This window comes from Saimiri boliviensis, chromosome 1, assembly GCF_048565385.1.
Source record: "Saimiri boliviensis isolate mSaiBol1 chromosome 1, mSaiBol1.pri, whole genome shotgun sequence".
Lineage (NCBI taxonomy): Eukaryota > Metazoa > Chordata > Mammalia > Primates > Cebidae > Saimiri > Saimiri boliviensis.
In genome coordinates, this window is record NC_133449.1 from 135047783 (window position 1) to 135066895 (window position 19113).

The 19113-nt window shown below is 40.6% G+C and overlaps 1 protein-coding gene across 2 annotated transcripts; it reads right to left on the reverse strand.

Moving 5' to 3' along the window:
* Window positions 1–247: 247 nt before the first annotated feature.
* DYNLRB2 (dynein light chain roadblock-type 2) lies at window positions 248–16131 on the reverse strand. 2 transcript variants are annotated; one of them, XM_010348661.2, is made up of 4 exons: window positions 16036–16131; window positions 13772–13847; window positions 7825–7992; window positions 248–358 (listed from the first exon to the last, which is right to left on the reverse strand). In XM_010348661.2, exons 1-4 carry the CDS (start codon window positions 16036–16038, stop codon window positions 279–281), a joined length of 327 nt encoding a protein of 108 aa, XP_010346963.1. In that variant the 5' UTR covers window positions 16039–16131; the 3' UTR covers window positions 248–278. The 2 variants fall into 2 exon arrangements, with proteins under 2 accessions (XP_010346963.1, XP_010346964.1); XM_010348662.3 differs by lacking the exon at window positions 248–358 and adding an exon at window positions 6692–6951 and having other exon boundaries at window positions 16036–16129.
* Window positions 16132–19113: the final 2982 nt, after the last annotated feature.

Consider the following 19113-nt stretch of genomic DNA (forward strand, 5'->3'; position numbering starts at 1 on the left):
AGATTCTGAGATCAGAGATGTTAATTTCTTTGCCAAATACCTGGTGAATATACAGTGTAAGGGAGTGGCCACCAGTATGTTCTGGAGCCAAGTATTGGGGTTTGGATGCGTCCTTTGACATTGAAGAGCTTGATTGACCTTGGATAATCTGTGAAACTTCTCTATGCTTTGGTGTTATCTGTAAAATGAGACTGTTGTGAGGATTGAATGTACCTGTCGCATAGTAAATGATCAACAAATGTTAGCTGTTGCCACTGCTTTTCTTCTTCTTATTTTTATTATTGATGGTGGTGCTGTGAGCCAAAGACAGACCCGTCCAGTGACAAAGCAGTGTCCCCTCTTCTGTACCACACTGCCTCTGGAAACAAGGGGAGAATAGGAAGTCGGGTTATTCCATACTGTCCTTTATCCCTTTTTTCTAGCATGTGGATCTCCAGCACTCCAGATGCTCTTGTATCCCTGGAGTGCTGGTCCGCTGTGTATCCACCCAGAGTCCAGGTGGCTCATTCTCTTTCTAGCCAATAACAGAGGCAGAGGCCACTCACCAGGTGGAAATAAACCAACGTCCCTACTCCCCAGTCACAGTGACACCTCAATGCCTCTCTGTTCCCCAGAGCTCCACTTCCTGACAGGCCCATCACTGCCCTGTCCTCCTGTCTGGCCATGTTGGAAGCTAGGGAGGGAGTGACCGTGACCCCATTGCTCAGAGCCTCTGATTAATGCTCACTTCCTGAGCTGGCTCTGCTTTCTCCACTGGGTCTTGCATTAAAGCAGCCAGGGCGACCCAAATATAGCCCAGAAGTGTTAGTTAAAATCTTTTTGGTTTCAGCAACAGAAACCCACTTGGTAGTGTACACAAAATGGAAGAGTTATTGTAAGACCTCATAGAATCCAAGTGCCAAAATGCAGCTGAGGACCCAGAAAACTGCAGGGAGCCCCTGGAATGAACACTGTACCTCCTGTTCTGTGTTACAGTGCATGTCTGCAGCATTCTTTCCTTCTCAGAACTGGCTTTCTCTGCTCCTCCCATGTAGAACACATGGCTACCCCTGACACCTGTGTTTTTGTGCATAGGTCGAGCCACATGAAAATTTTCTCTCTGTTTTCCAAATCTGAACACTAAGGAAACATCTCTCATTGGCCTCAACTGGACTATGTTTTACTACTGACCAACCTGATGAAATCACAGTTGGATATTAAACATCAATATGAATTCTAGTTGGGAATGTGAAAATGCTAACCAGCAGACAAGGAAAGGGATTACACAGAATTGTGCACCTAACAGGATCACCACTCCATAAACCTATTAATATTTACAATGAAAGATGAGAAGAGTCCACAGTGAGATGCATTAAATGGCTTGTATTGTGGTAAACTTGTATTTTGCCGCTACTGCTATTATTAACAACAGTAATTGGTCTCTATGCTGTCCTGTATAGTTCAGAAATCAAGGCCACTGTGGGTGGACATTCTTCACGTCTGTAGACAGGAAACTGAGGTTCAAAGTTGTTGGCCTTGCTAATGCGTCATAGTCAGACTCCAGCTCTCATGCTCTCTCACCTGTATCGTATTGTGTGTCAAGTTGCAAAGCTGACCAAACAGAGAGAATTTTAAGATCAATTCTGCATGTGGCAGGAGTGTTCCAGGCTGGTGACATCTGTACAGGGAGTCCCTGAACTACATATGCTGAAGGGAAATACGGAGTGGAGGTTTCCTGGGGTAGGAAGCCAGGAGGAAGTAAGAAGATTCAGTGTTCTCTTCTATGGGTTCAAGGAATGGCTGGGTGCCTGGCTAAGCCTTGAAGTCAAATCTTGCACAAGAAACATACCAGAAAAGAGTTACTAACCTTGAGTAGTCCAAACTGCTCTGGGAATACCTGAGTTTCCTTTATTAGAGATGCTTTTGTATTATGGGAGCCTCCTAGCCCCATGATTCTCAGGATTTGAGAGACCAACTTATCTTTTGTAAGGCCCCTATTAAAGATGCTATACCTCTCTGAATGCTCTCTTATGCCCCACACATAATCCATGTTTTCTTGCCTTTTTGTTTGTTTTGAGATGGAGTTTTGCTCTTTCGCCACAGGCTGGAGTCTTGTGGCACAATCTTGGCTCACTGCAACCTCCGCCTCCTGGGTTCAAGTGATTCTCCTGCCTTGGCCTCCTGAGTAGCTGGGATTATAGGTGCCCACCACCATGCCTAGCTAATTTTTGTATTTTTAGTAGAGATGGGGTTTCACCATGTTGGCCAGGCTGATAATTCCTGAACTCAGGTGATCCACCTGCCTTAGCCTCCCAAAGTGCTGGGATTATAGGTGTGAGCCACAGCGCCCAGCCTTTCTTGTCTGTCAACAAAGAATGTAAGACCAAATATTGGTTGAATGAATATCTACAGGCAATTCACCTACACATGCGATAGTTTCCATTTGAAGGACATTATTTTCTAACATCAAAAGAGTGAAGATATTTTGCCCCATATCAAACAGAAATTGGAGATAATTGTAATTTTTCAAAGATCAAGAAGGGGACAAAATATCCAGCCTTACTCTATAGCAATTTTGGCTTTAGAAGAGAAGCAGTAATGTAAAAGTAGAAGGGTCTGCAGGAGGCACCGCTCTAGAGATCTGGGTGGGTTCCCACCCATCCTCTACTGGGATAGTCCAGCTGTTCAGAGATGAAGATTTGGGAGCTCATAATGCTAATGATGTGTAAATTCATTTTCAGCTATTTTATTAAACTGGCCTTTCAGGTTCATTATCATTAATATTTATGGTTGGAATATGTTCCTCCAGAGGCTCTGCAAATAGCTCTTCTATTGTTCAGGTAAAATTTATAGCAAGTTAGGCTAAGAGGGAGCACTACACGAGCCCAGGCTTGCACTTCCCATAGGAATTGAAAGCTTTACTGATGGTTTTGGATGGGTGAGAATCTTCAGTCTATAGGTCCAGCCATCTTTTAGATAGAGGTCATTAACTATGCTTTTATGAATCCAAGAGGGAATATAAAGTTATACGTGCCAGAAGGCAGAGAAGTATGGTGCAAATGTCCCGAGATCACATCCTCCTTCACTGTAACTGGCTCTGGCAAATTCTTCCTTTTGCTGCCACAGTCTCTGCCCCAGCAAAGCATCACGGTTTCCTCTGGATGCAAAGGAACAGGCAGGACTTTATAGCAACTACTGTGCTTTTCCTGCCCAGTGGGGTGGAAGCGTGTTCCTCCCCTGTAGAGCCCACGTAGAGCTTTGGCACTTGCAGCAGTACCATCTGCACCTGCCAGAGATTTCACACTGCTAAGTTGCAAATAGGGCTTGAAATTTCTGGCTGGGTCAGGAGGAAGGAAGTGGCTTTACCACTCAGCCATGCATCTGATGACAAGCTCTGGGTGGGCAGGAAACTATGGCAAGAAGACAGATTTGGGTGTTAGAATCAAATGTTACCTCTGGTACAACTTAAAACAATGAGCTATTCTGGGCCTCCTTAAAACAATTTTTGGGGATGGTGGTATGGAGGGGTCTCACAAGGGTATGAACCCCTGATAATATCATGCCAGTTCCATAGGCATGGCCAGAGCAATGCAAGTTCATGTATCTGATGTCTTAAAGACACCTGACAGCAGGCGCAGGTGAAATCCTCCCCTGTAAAACCAAAGGGTCAGAGAGATGATCTGTAGGATTCTTTCCAGGTCTGAAAGTTTGTGACTCAAAAAAGAATGGATTTCCCTTCATTGGTATACTTCCTGGTCATTTGGATTCTAGCAAGATCTTGTTTATGTTGGAAATTGTAAGCAGATGCTGAAGCTGTCCAGGGCTGAGTACTGTGGTACTCAGGCTTCATTGGGCTCAAGGAAGAGGTTGTGATGAAGGCAGTCACTCACCTGTGATGAAGACCCATGCTGCAGTTTCATTGCCTGTCATTACAGTCTGTGTCTGGGCCCAGTCAGAAAGGGCTTATAGGGAATGGGGGCAGGCAGCACTAGGGTCTCTAGGGAGAGCAAGTACAAATTGGATACCACCTAGAGGTCGAGAAGTGGAGAATAAGTTTCTAAGAACAACTAAAAAATGAAAGAGACATGACAACAAAGTACAACGTGTGATCCTTGATAGGCTCTTAGATTAAAAAAAGAAACTATAAAGAACGTTACTGGGACCACAGGGTCAATTTGAATATGATTGCATATGATGTGATAGTGCATTAATATTAAATTTCTTAAGTATGAAATTGGTATGGTGGTTATGTAAGAGGATGATTTAATTTTGGAGAAATACCTGCTATTATAGTATCTGCAACTTTTATATGCTATGTATGTGTACACATCCATATCTATTTATACATAATATATACTTAAGAGAGACGAAGCAAGTATCATAAAACATGAATGGTTGGTGAACATATGTGAAGTTTGTATGGGTGTTCCTAGTGCTACTCTTTCTAATCTTCCCTAAGTCTGAAGTCTTTTAAAATAAAAAGTATAGGAAAATGGCCCCAAAGTCAGCTATGTGCCATAGCATAACTTCTCTATCCTACAATCCTTCTGGGTTTATCCATCCCAGAAGTCAAGGCAGACACTCTCCTGATACACTTTAGGCTCATTGCCTTATTTGCTCTCTTCTCTCTGAAGACAGAGTCAGGAACCTCCTTATAATTGTGTGACTTGATGACGTAAGGAATCTGAGGGTTGTCCTTAAATCTCATGTCTGTGTCTTGGGCTACTCCTCCTCACTATCCAAGTAAGAGCCATTTTTGAGTGATGGCAACAATGTCGGCAAAAGCAAACGTGTTGAATATTCACTATGTGCAAGGCGTTATATCTGCATCAGCTCACCTGATTCTCATCAGCAAACCTGGGTTCGGTTCTCTTATCACCCTGTCTTACACATGAGACTATGAGGCTCCTATTGCTGACAAGCAGCAGAGCCCGAATTTGAAGATTCCAGGGCCAGTGACTCTAAAACCTTCATTCCTGACCACGATTGAGCATGTCTTGGCCTGCAGCCGCATTGCAACTACCTGGAGAACTTTTGCAAAATATACATGTGTAGGCTCTGCTCCCAGGAGTACTGAGTCATGCAGTGGGGCTGAGACATCTGTTGCATGCATAGCTTTGGCTGTTTGGCTTTAGACTCCCTTGTCTCTCTCAGCCTTGGGTAAGTTTTATCTGTGGCCTGTCTCCTCTCCCATCAGCACTTGAGAGAGTAAGTAAGTCCCTTTCACCTTAGGGACTTGGTGTGGCTCGTCCTTTCTGCTGATACCACCATCTGTCTGGGTAGTCTATGATAGCCTCAGAGGGTGCAAGGTGGGGCCGGTGGTGTGGCTGAACTAATAAGTTTACCAGGCATCGTTCTCGCACTTGGCTTGATGTGGAGCTGTGGCAGGAACTCGGGTGAAAGTGCCTGTGGCCCCCTGAATTGGGCAACCTGTGCCTCCTGACATTCTTCTGGGGAAGGAAGACAGAGGTGGAAGGAGGAGCAGACTTCAGCTGTATCTGTAATGTTTCATTGCTTATTTTTTGGATGAATCTCAAGAGAATTATGTGGAGGGAAAAAGTCAATCCCTAAAGGTTATGTACTGTATTATTCCACTTATCATTTTTTTGTTTCTGTTTTCTGAGACAAAGTCTCACTCTGTTGCCCAGGCTGGACTGCAGCAGTGTAATCTCAGCTCACTGCAACCTCCACTTCCCATGTTCAAGTAATCCCAAGTAGCTGGGATTAGAGGCAAGCACCACCACACCTGGCTAATTTTTGTATTCTTACTAGAGACGGGGTTTCACCATGTTGGCCAGGCTGGTCTCGAACTCCTGACCTTAGGTGATTTGCTTGCCTCGGCCTCCCAAAATGTTGGGATTACAGGCGGGAGCCACCATGACCGGCCTACATAACATTTTTGATATTAAACAATTATATAAATGGCGGACAGCTTAGTGACTGTCAGGGATCAAGGGTTGGAAAGGGGTGCTACCAAAGGGCATCTGGGGAATCCTGCCAGGGATGGAAATATTCTGGATCTTGACTGAGTCACTGTCAATTTCCTGGTTGTGATAACTGTCTGGAAGATGTTGCCACGGGGAAACTGTATAAAGGACCCACAGAATCACTCTATTTCTGGAATTTTCACATGAAACTTCAGTTATCTCAAAATGCAAAGTTTAGTTGGAAAAAAAAGAGGATATAAAACAAATGTGGCAAAATATGAACATCAAAATATTAACATCTCTTTTGTATGGGTTTGGGGTGCATAGAAATCTGTTAGATTTGTTACATTATTTTCATGATTTTCTGAATGTTTGCAACATCCAGTAAAAATAAAACCTTCTGGAGTTATCTACTCAGCCTTCTACGTATGAAACCTTGCTTAAGACTCATTCCTGGTCCCCTCAGACTGGTGTGCTAGAAGCAGTAGTCAGAGGGATGGAAGAGCTGCTTAGGTTGGCACTGACCCCAGTGGGAACCATGATTCTGACTCCCCACCGTCCTTACCTAACCTGGGAAACCATCAAACACTCTTTGAGTACTGGGTTTTCTGCTCTCCTTATAGCTCCTACAATGCTTTACTGAATCTCCTTGGCATATCCCAGAAACGGGTGAAATTCTACTTTTGTACTTGATGACAGCTACTTCTAGAGTAAAAGAAGTTTCACAAGGAGCCCTGTCTTACTAGAATCCTTGGTTTTGTGTATTATAAGACAATAGAGACATATAGACCAGAATTCATTTATTGTAACACTAAAGTACAACTTCACGGTATCATCGGTATCATCAAAAGGGACTAAACGAGATATGCAGAATAGTTTAAATGTAGAGACAGAAAAGAATGTTTCAAGGGTCAGTTAGATTGAAATCGAATTTTAATAATAATTAGAGAGCCAAGTGTTTTCAACCCAGTGTCAATTGGACAATCTTGGCCATGGCAGGTCTATTCACATGGATTCTGAATGACGATCAGAAGATATTCCTTATCTATGGAGAGATGGACAAAATCAATTCACCCTTAATTTAAATTTAATCAAGGAATGTTTCAAGTAGTCTGCTTTTCTCTTCAAAATGTCACATGGACCTTGTGCAGACAGATGGTTTTCCACCCTGGGAGCACATCAGGGTAGAAAGGCTCACCCTGTTGAGCCTTTAGAAAATACCCATTTCCTAGGGCCCAGCCTCACAGATTCTGATTTCATGGTTTGGGGTGGAGTCCCAGGAATGGAAACATTTTAAAAAAGTCATCCAAGTGATTTACTGTGTAGCTAGGGTGAGGACACTGGTATAGAAAAAGCATTATTTAGTTTATAGGCAATTCTGATTTGATGGATGTGCTATAGAGAAGTTGGTTCTAGACTAGATTTAGTAGCATAGGTCCCTTTTTACAGTCATTTTGTAACATTGTGAGTTTAATTCCTTCAGGAAAAGAAGTGTTTCTGTGGCTGCTGTCTTCTGGTGTATCTGGGGGATGTACTGTCCTCACAGGGAGGGTTTAAGAACCCGCAGGCCTTAGGTTCACTGCCTACTTTATCCCTAGCAGAGGGAACATTTCTCCTGCTCTGCAGACAGTCTGTATGCTAAGTTTGCTGAAAATGAGACCTGTGTTTTCTAAATGTTTTGATTAATCATAAATGCAAGTGGGCAAAATTCAGCCTGTTCGAAGGTGGTCATGGGTCACATTAATTGCTAATTTCATACAATTTTTAGTTTGGGATTTTTACATTCAAACATCATTTTGTAAAAGAATATTGTGTTTCATATTGTATACTAAAATCTATACTCCCCGTTCATAGAAACAAGGCTTTTATCTAGTAAAGCAGAAAGATGATTTAACTAGGAAATGAAATGCCAAAGTACCTGGAGCTACCATGATTTCATGTTTCTTTGATCTGATCCTAAGAAAAGTCAGGTCGTTCTGAGGATCGATATCACGAACCGTGCTCCGGGCTTTCATGGTCAGCTGGTGAAGGAGGCCGGCATACTGAACGGTTGTTGAGTTGTCCAAGGTTGTTCTGATGGGAATACCTATTATGAGATTTAATTTTAGTTAATTTTTTTTCTGATTAGAAAAGTAATATGTAGATTGTGGAAGCACTTAAAAACACTGATAATTGTAAAGAGGAAGAAAAAGTGATGGCTTATTACTCTCTGGTAACAATTTTAGTTTATTTCCTTCCAATCTTTTTGTCTCTGTGTAGATTTTTTTTTTTTTTTTTTTTTTTTTTTTTTTTTTGAGACGGAGTTTCGCTCTTGTTATCCAGGCTGGAGTGCAATGGCGCGATCTCGGCTCACCGCAACCTCCGCCTCCTGGGTTCAGGCAATTCTCCTGTCTCAGCCTCCTGAGTAGCTGGGATTACAGGCACGTGCTACCATGCCCAGCTAATTTTTTGTATTTTTAGTAGAGACAGGGTTTCACCATATTGACCAGGATGGTCTCGATCTCTTGACCTCGTGATCCACCCGCCTCGGCCTCCCAAAGTTCTGGGATTATAGGCTTGAGCCACCGCGCCCGGCCCTCTGTGTAGATTTTTAAGTACAGTTGTGTGAAACTGGACTTACAAATCTGACTGTTGCTTTTTTCTTCATTGAAATTATAACGTACAAGTTGTCCTTGTTGATAATGTTGTCAACATTATTTTTAGTAACTGCATACTTTTTTATGGACATATAATCAATCTCCTATTGTCTGGTCATTTGGTACCTATTTTTTTTTATACCTAATGGAGTGATGATGAACATTTTTGTGCACATATCTTTCAGAAGCTGTTAACTATTTCAGTACCAAGTTAATATATTTTTATATGAAATGCATTCCCCCGAGCATCATGTCTATAGTGAGTCTGCTTTGAAGTGTTTGATCTGTGACATGGTTCTTCCCTGAGGCCAGAACCAAAAAGGGGTATCACTGCACATGCTAGAGGGTACATCGAAAGGGACTCCTCACACAGTATTCTGCAAACCTTAAATTGTATGTTAGAAAATGTGGTAATAAGGATACTATAGTTTTGCTGTGCATTCCCTGGTTTTCACTCATTTTTGGTTTAAACATTATTAAATATGGCTACTTGTGAGCTCTATGGTTCTGTTGCTTGAGTTTAAAACAGAAGCTATTAACTGGAAAATTCTAGCCAGAAGAATATGCAAGTGTAATTCAATTTAGTTGAAATCAATCTAGCTCAACTCAGATCACCCAGCATTAATGCCTATTATATACCAGGCACTGTGGTAGATATTTTACATATATTGTTATCTAATCAGAGATAGCTTTCATATTATTTTGAGAACTACCAGATAGCCAGGGTAGGAGGACATATGAAGGTGAATTTGGGATTGCTGTCAAATTCCTTAGGTATCCGTATTAAGGGCACTTAAGAAATCAGACTAATGTGGCTCCTGGTGTGCTTCATAGAATGTAGCTCCAGAAACTATGCAACAAGACGAGTGCTTTCAAGACTGGAAGGGTGTTACGAATTTAGGATTTTCCCAGGTTTTCATAAAAATCTTGAAGACCATCCATTTTGACTTTGAAATGACTGATTTCTCTTTCTTTTAAGATAACTGCTATGTTCAGAATGTTTTGCTACACAGTATGAAGATAATATTTACAGGAAAACCTATTCAATAATGAAAGTATCATAAAAACCTTGCTAATCTTTGTATGGTGATCTGTCGGCCACTTTTTCCCTGGCAGGCAGTCAGCTGTCTTGCATACCTGAAGGTCACAAAGCATGGATCTTTAACAAGCAGGATATGGAAATAAAGCAAGCATGCAACCTTTGAAGGGAACTTTTTGACGAGCAGTTTTATTTTACATCCTAAGTATTGACTACCTACTAAGGGTGTATTGCTCAGTAGCCAAACAAGAAATACAACCAGAATAAATTATTTAAAATGTAGATGACAGGATTATGAATCAGATGCTCAGGTCTATTTAGTTAGTCTGTTCATGATCCAAGTCAATAAATAAAACAGCTAGCTGTTTTGAATAATGAGAGTGCACGGTGGAAACACATGGAGTTTTTCATATCCACCATACACACTTGAAAAAAATCCATCAACAAATGTTTATTGAACTCTTGCTTGGCACCATGTGAGGTAATTAAAAAATAATTTATTACAAAGTAATTTTAGCACGATGGCATAAAATTTACCCACTTCCCTTCTGAGAAACAACTGGTTTCTTAGGAGCCTTCCTGACACTCTAGGTCCACTCAAGAATGAAGGTGTTTGTATTCTTCATTTTTATGATACCATTCTCTATTCTGTACCTTGATTTTTAAATTTAATACTCTTTGGAAATTGATTCAGTACACGTAAGTCACTCGCATTAGTGACTCAATAACAGTCTGTTGAATGGATGTTTTGCGATATACTTAACATGTCCTACGGATGAGCATTTAGGCTGTTCCCAGTCTTTGACTTTTGCAAACAAGATTACAGAATATGTCCTTGGTCATCTCATTTCACATTTGTATGTGCAGGATAAATTCCTAAAGTGAAGCTCCTAGAACAAAGAGCACGTGCATTCTAAAATCTGGTGGGACTACTTTACAGTACGTCTCTCCGTGATCCTAGGAAGCCGGCAACTCTTATTTCAGTTTGTCACCTTCAGCTGCACATTTGTGCTTTGGTTGATGGACTGGACTTCAAAACAAAAGGAAGTGGCTGGATGGCTGTTACAATCTAATGAAACTCAAATGACAGATTGTTAGAAATGTCAGGAATAGTTAAAATGAGAGCCTGTAGAAATCAGACTTACGTACATGAGAAAATATGACACATCTGACTGCCTGGCGGACAAATATACGTATTTGCCAGTATCTAATTCAATGATCAGTGTTGCAATGCTGTAAACAATGAATGGTTTTATAAAAGAGAAACCAATGCTAACCAAAAATCTGCTCTAATGAAAACCTGTAGCATTGGGCTGAATTGGGAAGCCTGCTTTATGATCATCGGTAGGAAGTCTATGTTTCAATAGCAGTGAAACAGAAGGACTATATTTAACATGGCCTCTGATGATGTCTAAATGAGTAAGCATGGTAGAGGTCCAACCTAACCACAAATATAATCTGAAAATGTTAAAATGATTTGCCTAGAATTAGTAGACCAAAACTGCTAGTAGAAAAGAAGAATACATAAAACACCATCTTAGCTAAATATTTTGGTATTACATTTCCTGGGGCTTCCCAGCTGCAAAGCTGCACTGTAATAAATGACGCTTTCATCTAAAATTGAGTAGGTTGTTGAAATTGAGTATTTTATTACATTCTGGTCACACAGCGTACACCACATGCTATTAATAAACATCCTTGTCATACACTCTGGTTATTAATAATCCAACCATAAAAATAAGCCCCTCATTTATATTTTAGGGAAAAAAGGTTAATTTGCCTTTCCGGTAAAAAGTAAAAACTCTTATGTACCCTGAAACCTTGAAAAGTGTCCTGAATCCTAATATAAACTTATTCTAGTAGAGGTTAATGACAAGTTAATGGGTATGGAAAATAGTATTTTGTTGCCTTCGGATAAGAGAAGTGTTAATTGAGGAACCTTAGGAAAATAAAGTGAAAATAACTTTTCATATCACTACTCAGGGTGCTCACTATAACATATCCCTACTCTTCCTTCCCTATTTATTTGAAGTGTTTGTGTGCACCTGGCCATAGATAGGCTCAGAAGGCACTGGTGACCGCTTTCTTTGTTTTTTTTCATCTAATATTTTGAGTAGTTTCCCATGATAGTAGGTACTCTTCAACCTTTTAAATAGACGAATGTGCATCAGGTAAATATTACATAGTTACTTTAAAAATTCCTCTACTGTTAGGATATATTTACTTGTTCTGTTTATTTATTTATTGCTATTATATATGATGCCTCAGTGAGTATCCTCATACCTAAATATTTTCTTCATCATTGTTTAGGATAAATGGCTAGGAGTAAAATTATAGATCAAAGGGGTGAATATTTTTCAGACATTTGATGCATATCACCAGGATTACCTGCTTTAGATCTTCCAAAGAATCAAATTAGATGAGTGGTTCTGAGTGTCACAGGTGAATGCACCTTTACAGGGTTGAAAAGTGTCCCCCCATTCTCCCCAAATCCCCAAATTCAAGTCCAATAAAACCTCATAAGGTGACCTTATTTGGAAACAGGGTCTTTGCAGATGTAATTAGTTAAGATGAGGTCACACTGGATTCGGGTAGACCCTAATCCAGTAACTGGGATTCTTATAGTAAAACAGACAAAGATATACAAGGAAGAGAATGCCATGTGTTGATGGAGGTGGAGACTGGAGTGATGTGTCTATAGGCCAGGGAACACTGAAGATTGACAATGACCAGAAACTAGGAAGAGGCAAGGAGTGATCCTCCCTCAGTCTGCAGAGAGAGCATGAGCCTGCAGACATCTTGATTTCAGCTTCTAACCTCTAGAACTGAAAGAGAATACGTTTCTGTTGTTTTAAGTTGCCAGGCGTGTTTTAGTTTATTACTGCAGCCAAAGGAAACTAACACAGCACCTCTATGAAATCACGTAGATGGCTTATCTTCAGAGCCGTGGCAGAGTGTATGCAAATACCTGGAAATAATACCGACACAACCAGATCCACGTACTAGGGCTTGAATGCTTCCTGGAAAAACTCTGCTTCGTTCTTGACTTACTTGTAAGGCACGTCTTAAATCCTCTTTTCCCCCTGATTATTCAAGCTAGATAAACTTATTATGTTCTGTTATCTCTCTTACTCATTTGGCCTTGAGCTATTGGTATTTTAGAAAACAAAACAAATGTTTTATCTTTATAAATGAATTGAAAATCCCCACGTTCTCATAACTATTTAATTACTATTCTATTAAGTGTTGGGTATTATGCCAAGCATTTGACAATTATTGCCTCATTTAATTATCAAAACCACCAGTAAAGTAGGTTATTGTCCATTCTTAGTGGTAAGGAATCGTAGTTCAGAATTTAAGCAGACTTTCGATTGGTAGTTGCTCAATAAATATTTACTGATGGATTTTTCACAGTGCTGAGATGGTAATATGCCAGTTCCATGGCGGCACCACAAATTATGTAAAGTAGCTACTCGCATTTTAACTAATGCTCTGGAGTTTCTGTTACCTCTTGCCCTTACACATGCCTGAATTAGCAATGAAACCAGCAGGAACTCTTAAGAGGTTGCCACTATAGCTGAGCATGTAGCAATGTGCCATAGAAAATTTGATGTGGATTCTTAACAAGGACTGTGCAGCAAGAGCAAGTTTTGGTAAGTCTACAGATTTCATAGTTGGAAGTTATAGGCCCTTCTTATACTATATCCACAAAGACTATATCATAAATGATATAATTAATTCTCAAAGATTTTTAAGTAAAATGTTTCCATTTTTTAAGTAAAATGGAACAAGTTTCATTTTAAATAAAGACTGAAATTCTGTAAGGTTCAGAACGTTGAAACAAAACTACCAACAAGGGTATTCTATCTTCTATATGGTTTTATTGGTACTTCCGAAATGTTGGAAGAGAATTACTAACGCTTTAAAAAGTAAACAACGTATAGTGCTTCTTAGAGGAGTATATAAACATTTTTAGACATGTCTTATTCATATTTACGACCCTAGATCTTAGCAGAGTGTTTGGCTTATAACAGATACTCAATAGATGTTTGGTAAGTGAATGCCAGAGGTAAAATATATGAGTACATTTTTGATGTCAAATTTGAAGATGTTTGTCTTAACGATTAACACAGCAAACAGGTTCCTGGTTGGCTTCTGCATGTCAAGAAGACAGCATGTGATATATTTACCTTCTGCATTTACAACCATAGTTCCAATAACCCCTTTATGGCTCTGGATCCTCTTTAAGGTTTCCTCCACCTCTGCCTGAAAGAGACCAGAAAGATAATTAACCAAAAGGGCTCTTGTGGTAAATCCAACCCTACGGAGAATAATGTTGAGAAGATACCTACTCCCCTATCTCCTTAACCTAAGGTGCCAGGTGTGATAATCTCAGCTTTTTGAAAGGCAGCTTTGAAACTGTCAAGTCCCACATACATAGATATATAAGACCTCCTGCATATAATCCTGAAAAATCTCTTGGCTTTAACCCTTGTAGAGACAAAGAGCTTGCTGCTTCACAGGAACGCACTCAATTTTTATGTTTCTATTTGTTAGAAAAGTATTCTTTACATTGCATGGAAATTTGTCTCAGATTATCTTTCATTCATTGACCCCTTTCTATTCACATGAAAATTCCTTTTCTACATTATAGTGCTTTAAATATTTACAGAGCTATATCATGGCCTCCCTCTGTCTAAAAGTAGTCTTTATTGAGAAATCTTATTTTCATTAATGTGACCTAATCAGGAAGGAGTTCAGATGATTAAATTTAGAGGATATTCTATAAAAACAACATATTCCAGGATTCTAGGATTTCTTTGATAACTATAGCTTGCATCTCAGTGCAAGCTGAATGTTCAACCATGAATAATTATTCTGAAATCTATTACTGTGTTTTAAACTCATTCTGACCCTTATGTGTGGACTGTATTTTATGTTTTCTTCCTCTCTAGAAAAGTCAAAGTCAAGAACAATCTTTTCCAAATCTATAAATTGTTCATGACTGAGCAATCACTGGATATTCCGAATTCAAACAGTATTCTGCAAATTCTCTCGATGAGAGTTTGCTATATTCTCTTTTCCCTCAGTATTACACAGATGAACATTACGTTACTTCAAGACAGTTTTCCTTTGCACATGATATGGGCATGAGCACTAATTTCCTCTATCATAGCCAATGTTTCTTTAACTGTAGACATTTGTGTACTAGATTCATGATTTTTGCCATTATGAGTGTCATGTATATTATTTATCCAGGTGTTCTTTAAATTGTTTCCTTGCTAAAAGCTTTAATAAATGCATTTTAAGAGGCAACCATACATCACTACCATAGATGGAAACTTGATGTTATTCATCATAAATAGAAATAACTGTAAAACAAAATGAACAAAATGGAGAGACAGTATATCATTAAATTCTATTGCAATGAAAGCTCAGAGCCTGAGGCCTCCTCTTAGGATGAAAAAATTGAAATTACCAAATGACAGTGGTATTAAGAATCTAATAGTAACAGAAATTTTCTCCTGTATGTAGTCTGAAGGTTGAACAAAGTGTAAGAGGAATAACTTTCTCAAGATATGATTCACTCTTATTGACCATTTCTGGGCCATCTTATGTAGCAAAGAATGTTTGCATCCCACTTTGAGAAACACTGCACTAAACCGTAAGAGGTGAACAGGGGATCAGTAACTTACTGCATTTTGGGCAATCTTTAAGATGATGTCCACAGTTTCTTACAGCCACTGTGTCCTCATTTATCTTTCTCTCTTGTTGCTTATCTTCCAAACTCCTGTCTTTTCTCTCCCTGGCCTATTTATCCACCCGGTTTTTTCTCTTCTCAGGATTTCTGAGTCCTTCTAGTATGATTTCTTAATCCCCATCTCATTCCTCTCTTAACGCCCTTTGCGTTCAACAGTTTCTACTTCTTTTTTACCTTTTTTTTTTTTTTTTTTTTTTTGGAGGGGGGAGGGAGTCTCCCATCCCTTCTTTCCTTTTTCATTGTTTCCCTTTCTTCTTTTTCAATATCTTCCCTTTTCTCCCTTCCATTCCCTTGCACTTCCTTTCCGATCTCCTCCTTGTTTCTAAGGGTATCTGATTCTTTTCTCCATCTCGGCCTCCTGCCCTCTCTTTAGAAACGTTCTGGCTCCCTGGATTTCTCACTCTCCCAAACATTTTTCATCCTCTCGATGTCTCTCTTTCCTTTCTCAACATCACCCCTCCCATGTACCAGCCCCGCAAAATCAACTCCCCAAGACAGCTTCCACTCATCTAGACATCTTTCCCCTTTCCAAAGTCTCCCTCTCGCCCCTCCAAGAAGATCCTGGAGCCACCAGCCTCTACCGTGGCCCCGGGACCACCTGTGTCCGGGTGGGCCCCAGAAGCCGGGTAGCGAAGGTCTTTGCTGGTCGGCGTCCTTAGAGCGGAGGGGCGTGGACGGAGACCCCAGATTTACCATCGCTCAGGCTGCGAAACTCTGGGTTCAGGCCGGCGCCACAGCCTCCGGGATGTAAACAACGCTACCGGCCGTTGCTAGGAGACAAAGGAGGAAGTGGCCCCCGGAAGTGTAGGGGCCGCGCCTGCGCGCTTGCTTGCGGGTCGACGCTTCCGCCCTGACCGCAGTCCTGATGCTTCCAGGCCGCGGTTGATGAAGGTTCACGGAAGCGGCCAGCAGGCGCTGACCTGAGGTTTGCCCAAGCCTGTGGCGGTGGGGCCCGGGACGGAAGATGGGAGTGGATCGGGCTCCTGGCCTGTGTTCCGTCTGTTTATTCATTCCTTCAGGGACGAATTAATGTAATAGCCACTCATTCGTTCAAGAACTGCTTATTCACCACCCGCCAGGTGCCAGGGAGATGGACAGAATGCACCAGTCGAAGCAGTAATGCCCACGTGTGGTACTTGCCCTGGAGCAAGTGAACAGGTGACAGGGCCATCTGACTCCGGGATTGGGCTGCTCTAAGGGTTTGGCGATAATCTCAGCTGCCTGTGACGGTCCATTAGCCCTGCCCTGTGCAGGGCGGGTAATGTTCGCTCCTCTCCCAATAGTTTTTATATTGAAGAAAAATATATCACAGTGTCAAATAGTACAACTCTATGTACTTACAAAAATATTAATTTATTTCTATCTAGTTCCAGATCAGTAGAGTAAGCAACGTTTCACATTTTGTGTTCTCCCCTAGTTATAGCACCCCCTTCCTGTTCTCAACTCCGTTGAAGTGTTGCTACTTGGCAGTATTTCTGTTGCTTGTCAGTATCCATTAGGATCTGTATTTTTGCCATTTTAAAAATCAACAGTTCTGAGTTACTAAAAAATTGCAAGTGGTTCTAAAGAATTCCAGAGGTTATTGGAATTCTTTTGCCATAGAAGAGCATTCCACTAGGTGTGTAAGGAACTGATGGAGGGAACACAGTAAGTAAGGATCAGTTAGGAGTGGTCAGAAGTCACTTGACCTTTTGAACGACATTGATGATGTCCTTATAGCCTGGGAGTAAAAGAGCCATTATAAAGAAGCACAGCAGGAAAATTTTGTGGCTGGAGTCGTGTTATGACTCCCTGAGGTTAGAGGGGAACAAATACTGATTACAAAATACAAGATGCGAGTTGGGAATGCATCTTCATAGGGACTATGCCACAACAACCTCTTGTAATACCAATTCTGTTTGTGCATCTGTTTCCAGAAAGTAGTCTCACACTCAACGAGGCATGCATCGTGCTAGGAAAGTCAACTGGATTCTGAATGGGCCATGTTAGGGATGCCCTGGGACAGTTTTGAACTCTTTGGTGGTTTTGGCCTCGATGATCTATTTCAGCTTCAAATCTGTCACTTTGTGATATTAAGTACAGAAACACTCTGAGAAGCTGTAGTTCTGCTCTAATTTTTGTTGAGGTGTGGGTGATTCGGAAAAAATGTCTTTTTCCCCCTCCAAGACATTTATATGTCTCAGAAAGCCAGTTCACTATGAATAGCCAAAGAATCCCACCTGACACTCAATACCTGGTACTCCAGCTAACATGGTTTGGAAAGGACTGCTAGAGCTGTGGGGAAGGAGTCTGAGTCTGCTGTGTGCATGTGCGTGTACATGTGTGTGTATTTGTGTGTGTATGCATGCATGTGTGTACATGTCTGGCTCTTACCTAATTGTATCTCCCATTTTGCAGTAATACAAATATAGGTCTTTACAGAAATATTGACTGAGTTGAATGAAGGCTGATTCTTGGGCTCTCTGGGTGTTTCTGATCAATGAGATTCCTACTTTTTTGTGTAGCCATTTGTTTTTCTTACAGAAATCAGTGACAGTGCACCATGTCTGATATGTCAATCAGCTTTAATGAAGGAACCAACTGCATATGCATGGAGTGTGAATTTCCTCCTTTCTGGAGTCAGGGTGTCAAGCTCATTCAATAGCTGACAGCTGTAATTAGAGCAAAGAATGATTCTAGCATAAAACTCACTGACAGGAGAACCCAACTGCTGAAAAAGAAATAAGAAGTAGCCAAACTGACTTTCAACCAACAGTCAGGTTTGACTCTGTGTACAGGAAATCAATGAGGAGAACTCGAGCCATTTTCTCCCTATCAGTTTTTCACTTCTAATTATTCTTTGGAGGTAGCTTCGTTTAATTTTCATGCCTTTTTTGGATCTATGATGAATGTCCAGAGCTGTGCATTATAAGGTGTCTTTGTAATATCTGACATGTTTCTCACTCCATCCTCAATATATGTGAATTCCCCTTTTACCGTCTCCTCCGTCTCCCATCCCATTAGACTTTCCTTTGACTCACAGAAAGTGCTAAATAACTTTGAACTCAAGTGAAAATATTAATGAATAATACTTTTTGCAATTACTCAGACTTAACCCCAAAAGTGATACATGCGGAAATCAGGTCCACTGTTTTTCACATATGATTTTGTTAGAAAGAGATGATTTTCTTCTGGGTGTCTCTCTTTCTCTTTGATAATTTGCTTCTGCTTTCTGGTTATCTTGAAGAAATCCAGATAACGTAATGATCTTGAGTTATTATCTTGGCATTTTCTATACCACCCCACATAGCTATTTTTGGCATTCCTGCCAGTTGGCAAATATTATGGACTGGGTGATGGAATAAATTTTGTGTCCATTTTCTCCTAAGATAAGGCATTGTCACTTTAACAGAGCTTCTCCTACTGTTACTAGTTGTTTCCCTCTAGAAAACAGACACTACATTCTTCTAAAATTTCCATAGGCCAGGCGTGGTGGATTACATCTGTAATCCCAGCGTTTTGGGAGCTGAGGCAGGATGATTGCTTAAGGCCAGGAGTTCAGGACCAGCCTGGGTAACAAAGCAAGACATCATTTCTACTAGAAAAAAAAAAAATAAAAAAAAAAGGCATGGTGTTATATGCCTGTAGTCCCAGCTACTTGGGAGGCTGAGGAAAGAGGATCACTTGAGCCTGGGAGTTTGAAGTTGCAATGAGCTATAGTCACAACACTCTCTCCAGCCTGGGTGACAGAGTGAGACTTGTCTCAAATAAAAAAAATACTATAATAAAATA

Excerpts from the sequence above, each read along its gene's own strand:
- DYNLRB2 (XM_010348661.2), bottom strand. Across the intron at positions 7,993-13,771 it reads TATGGTTGTAAATGCAGAAG|GTATTCCCATCAGAACAACC; the intron begins GTAAATATATCA and ends ATCTCATAATAG. Across the intron at positions 359-7,824 it reads TGAAATCATGGTAGCTCCAG|AGGCAGTGTGGTACAGAAGA; the intron begins GTACTTTGGCAT and ends CCTTGTTTCCAG.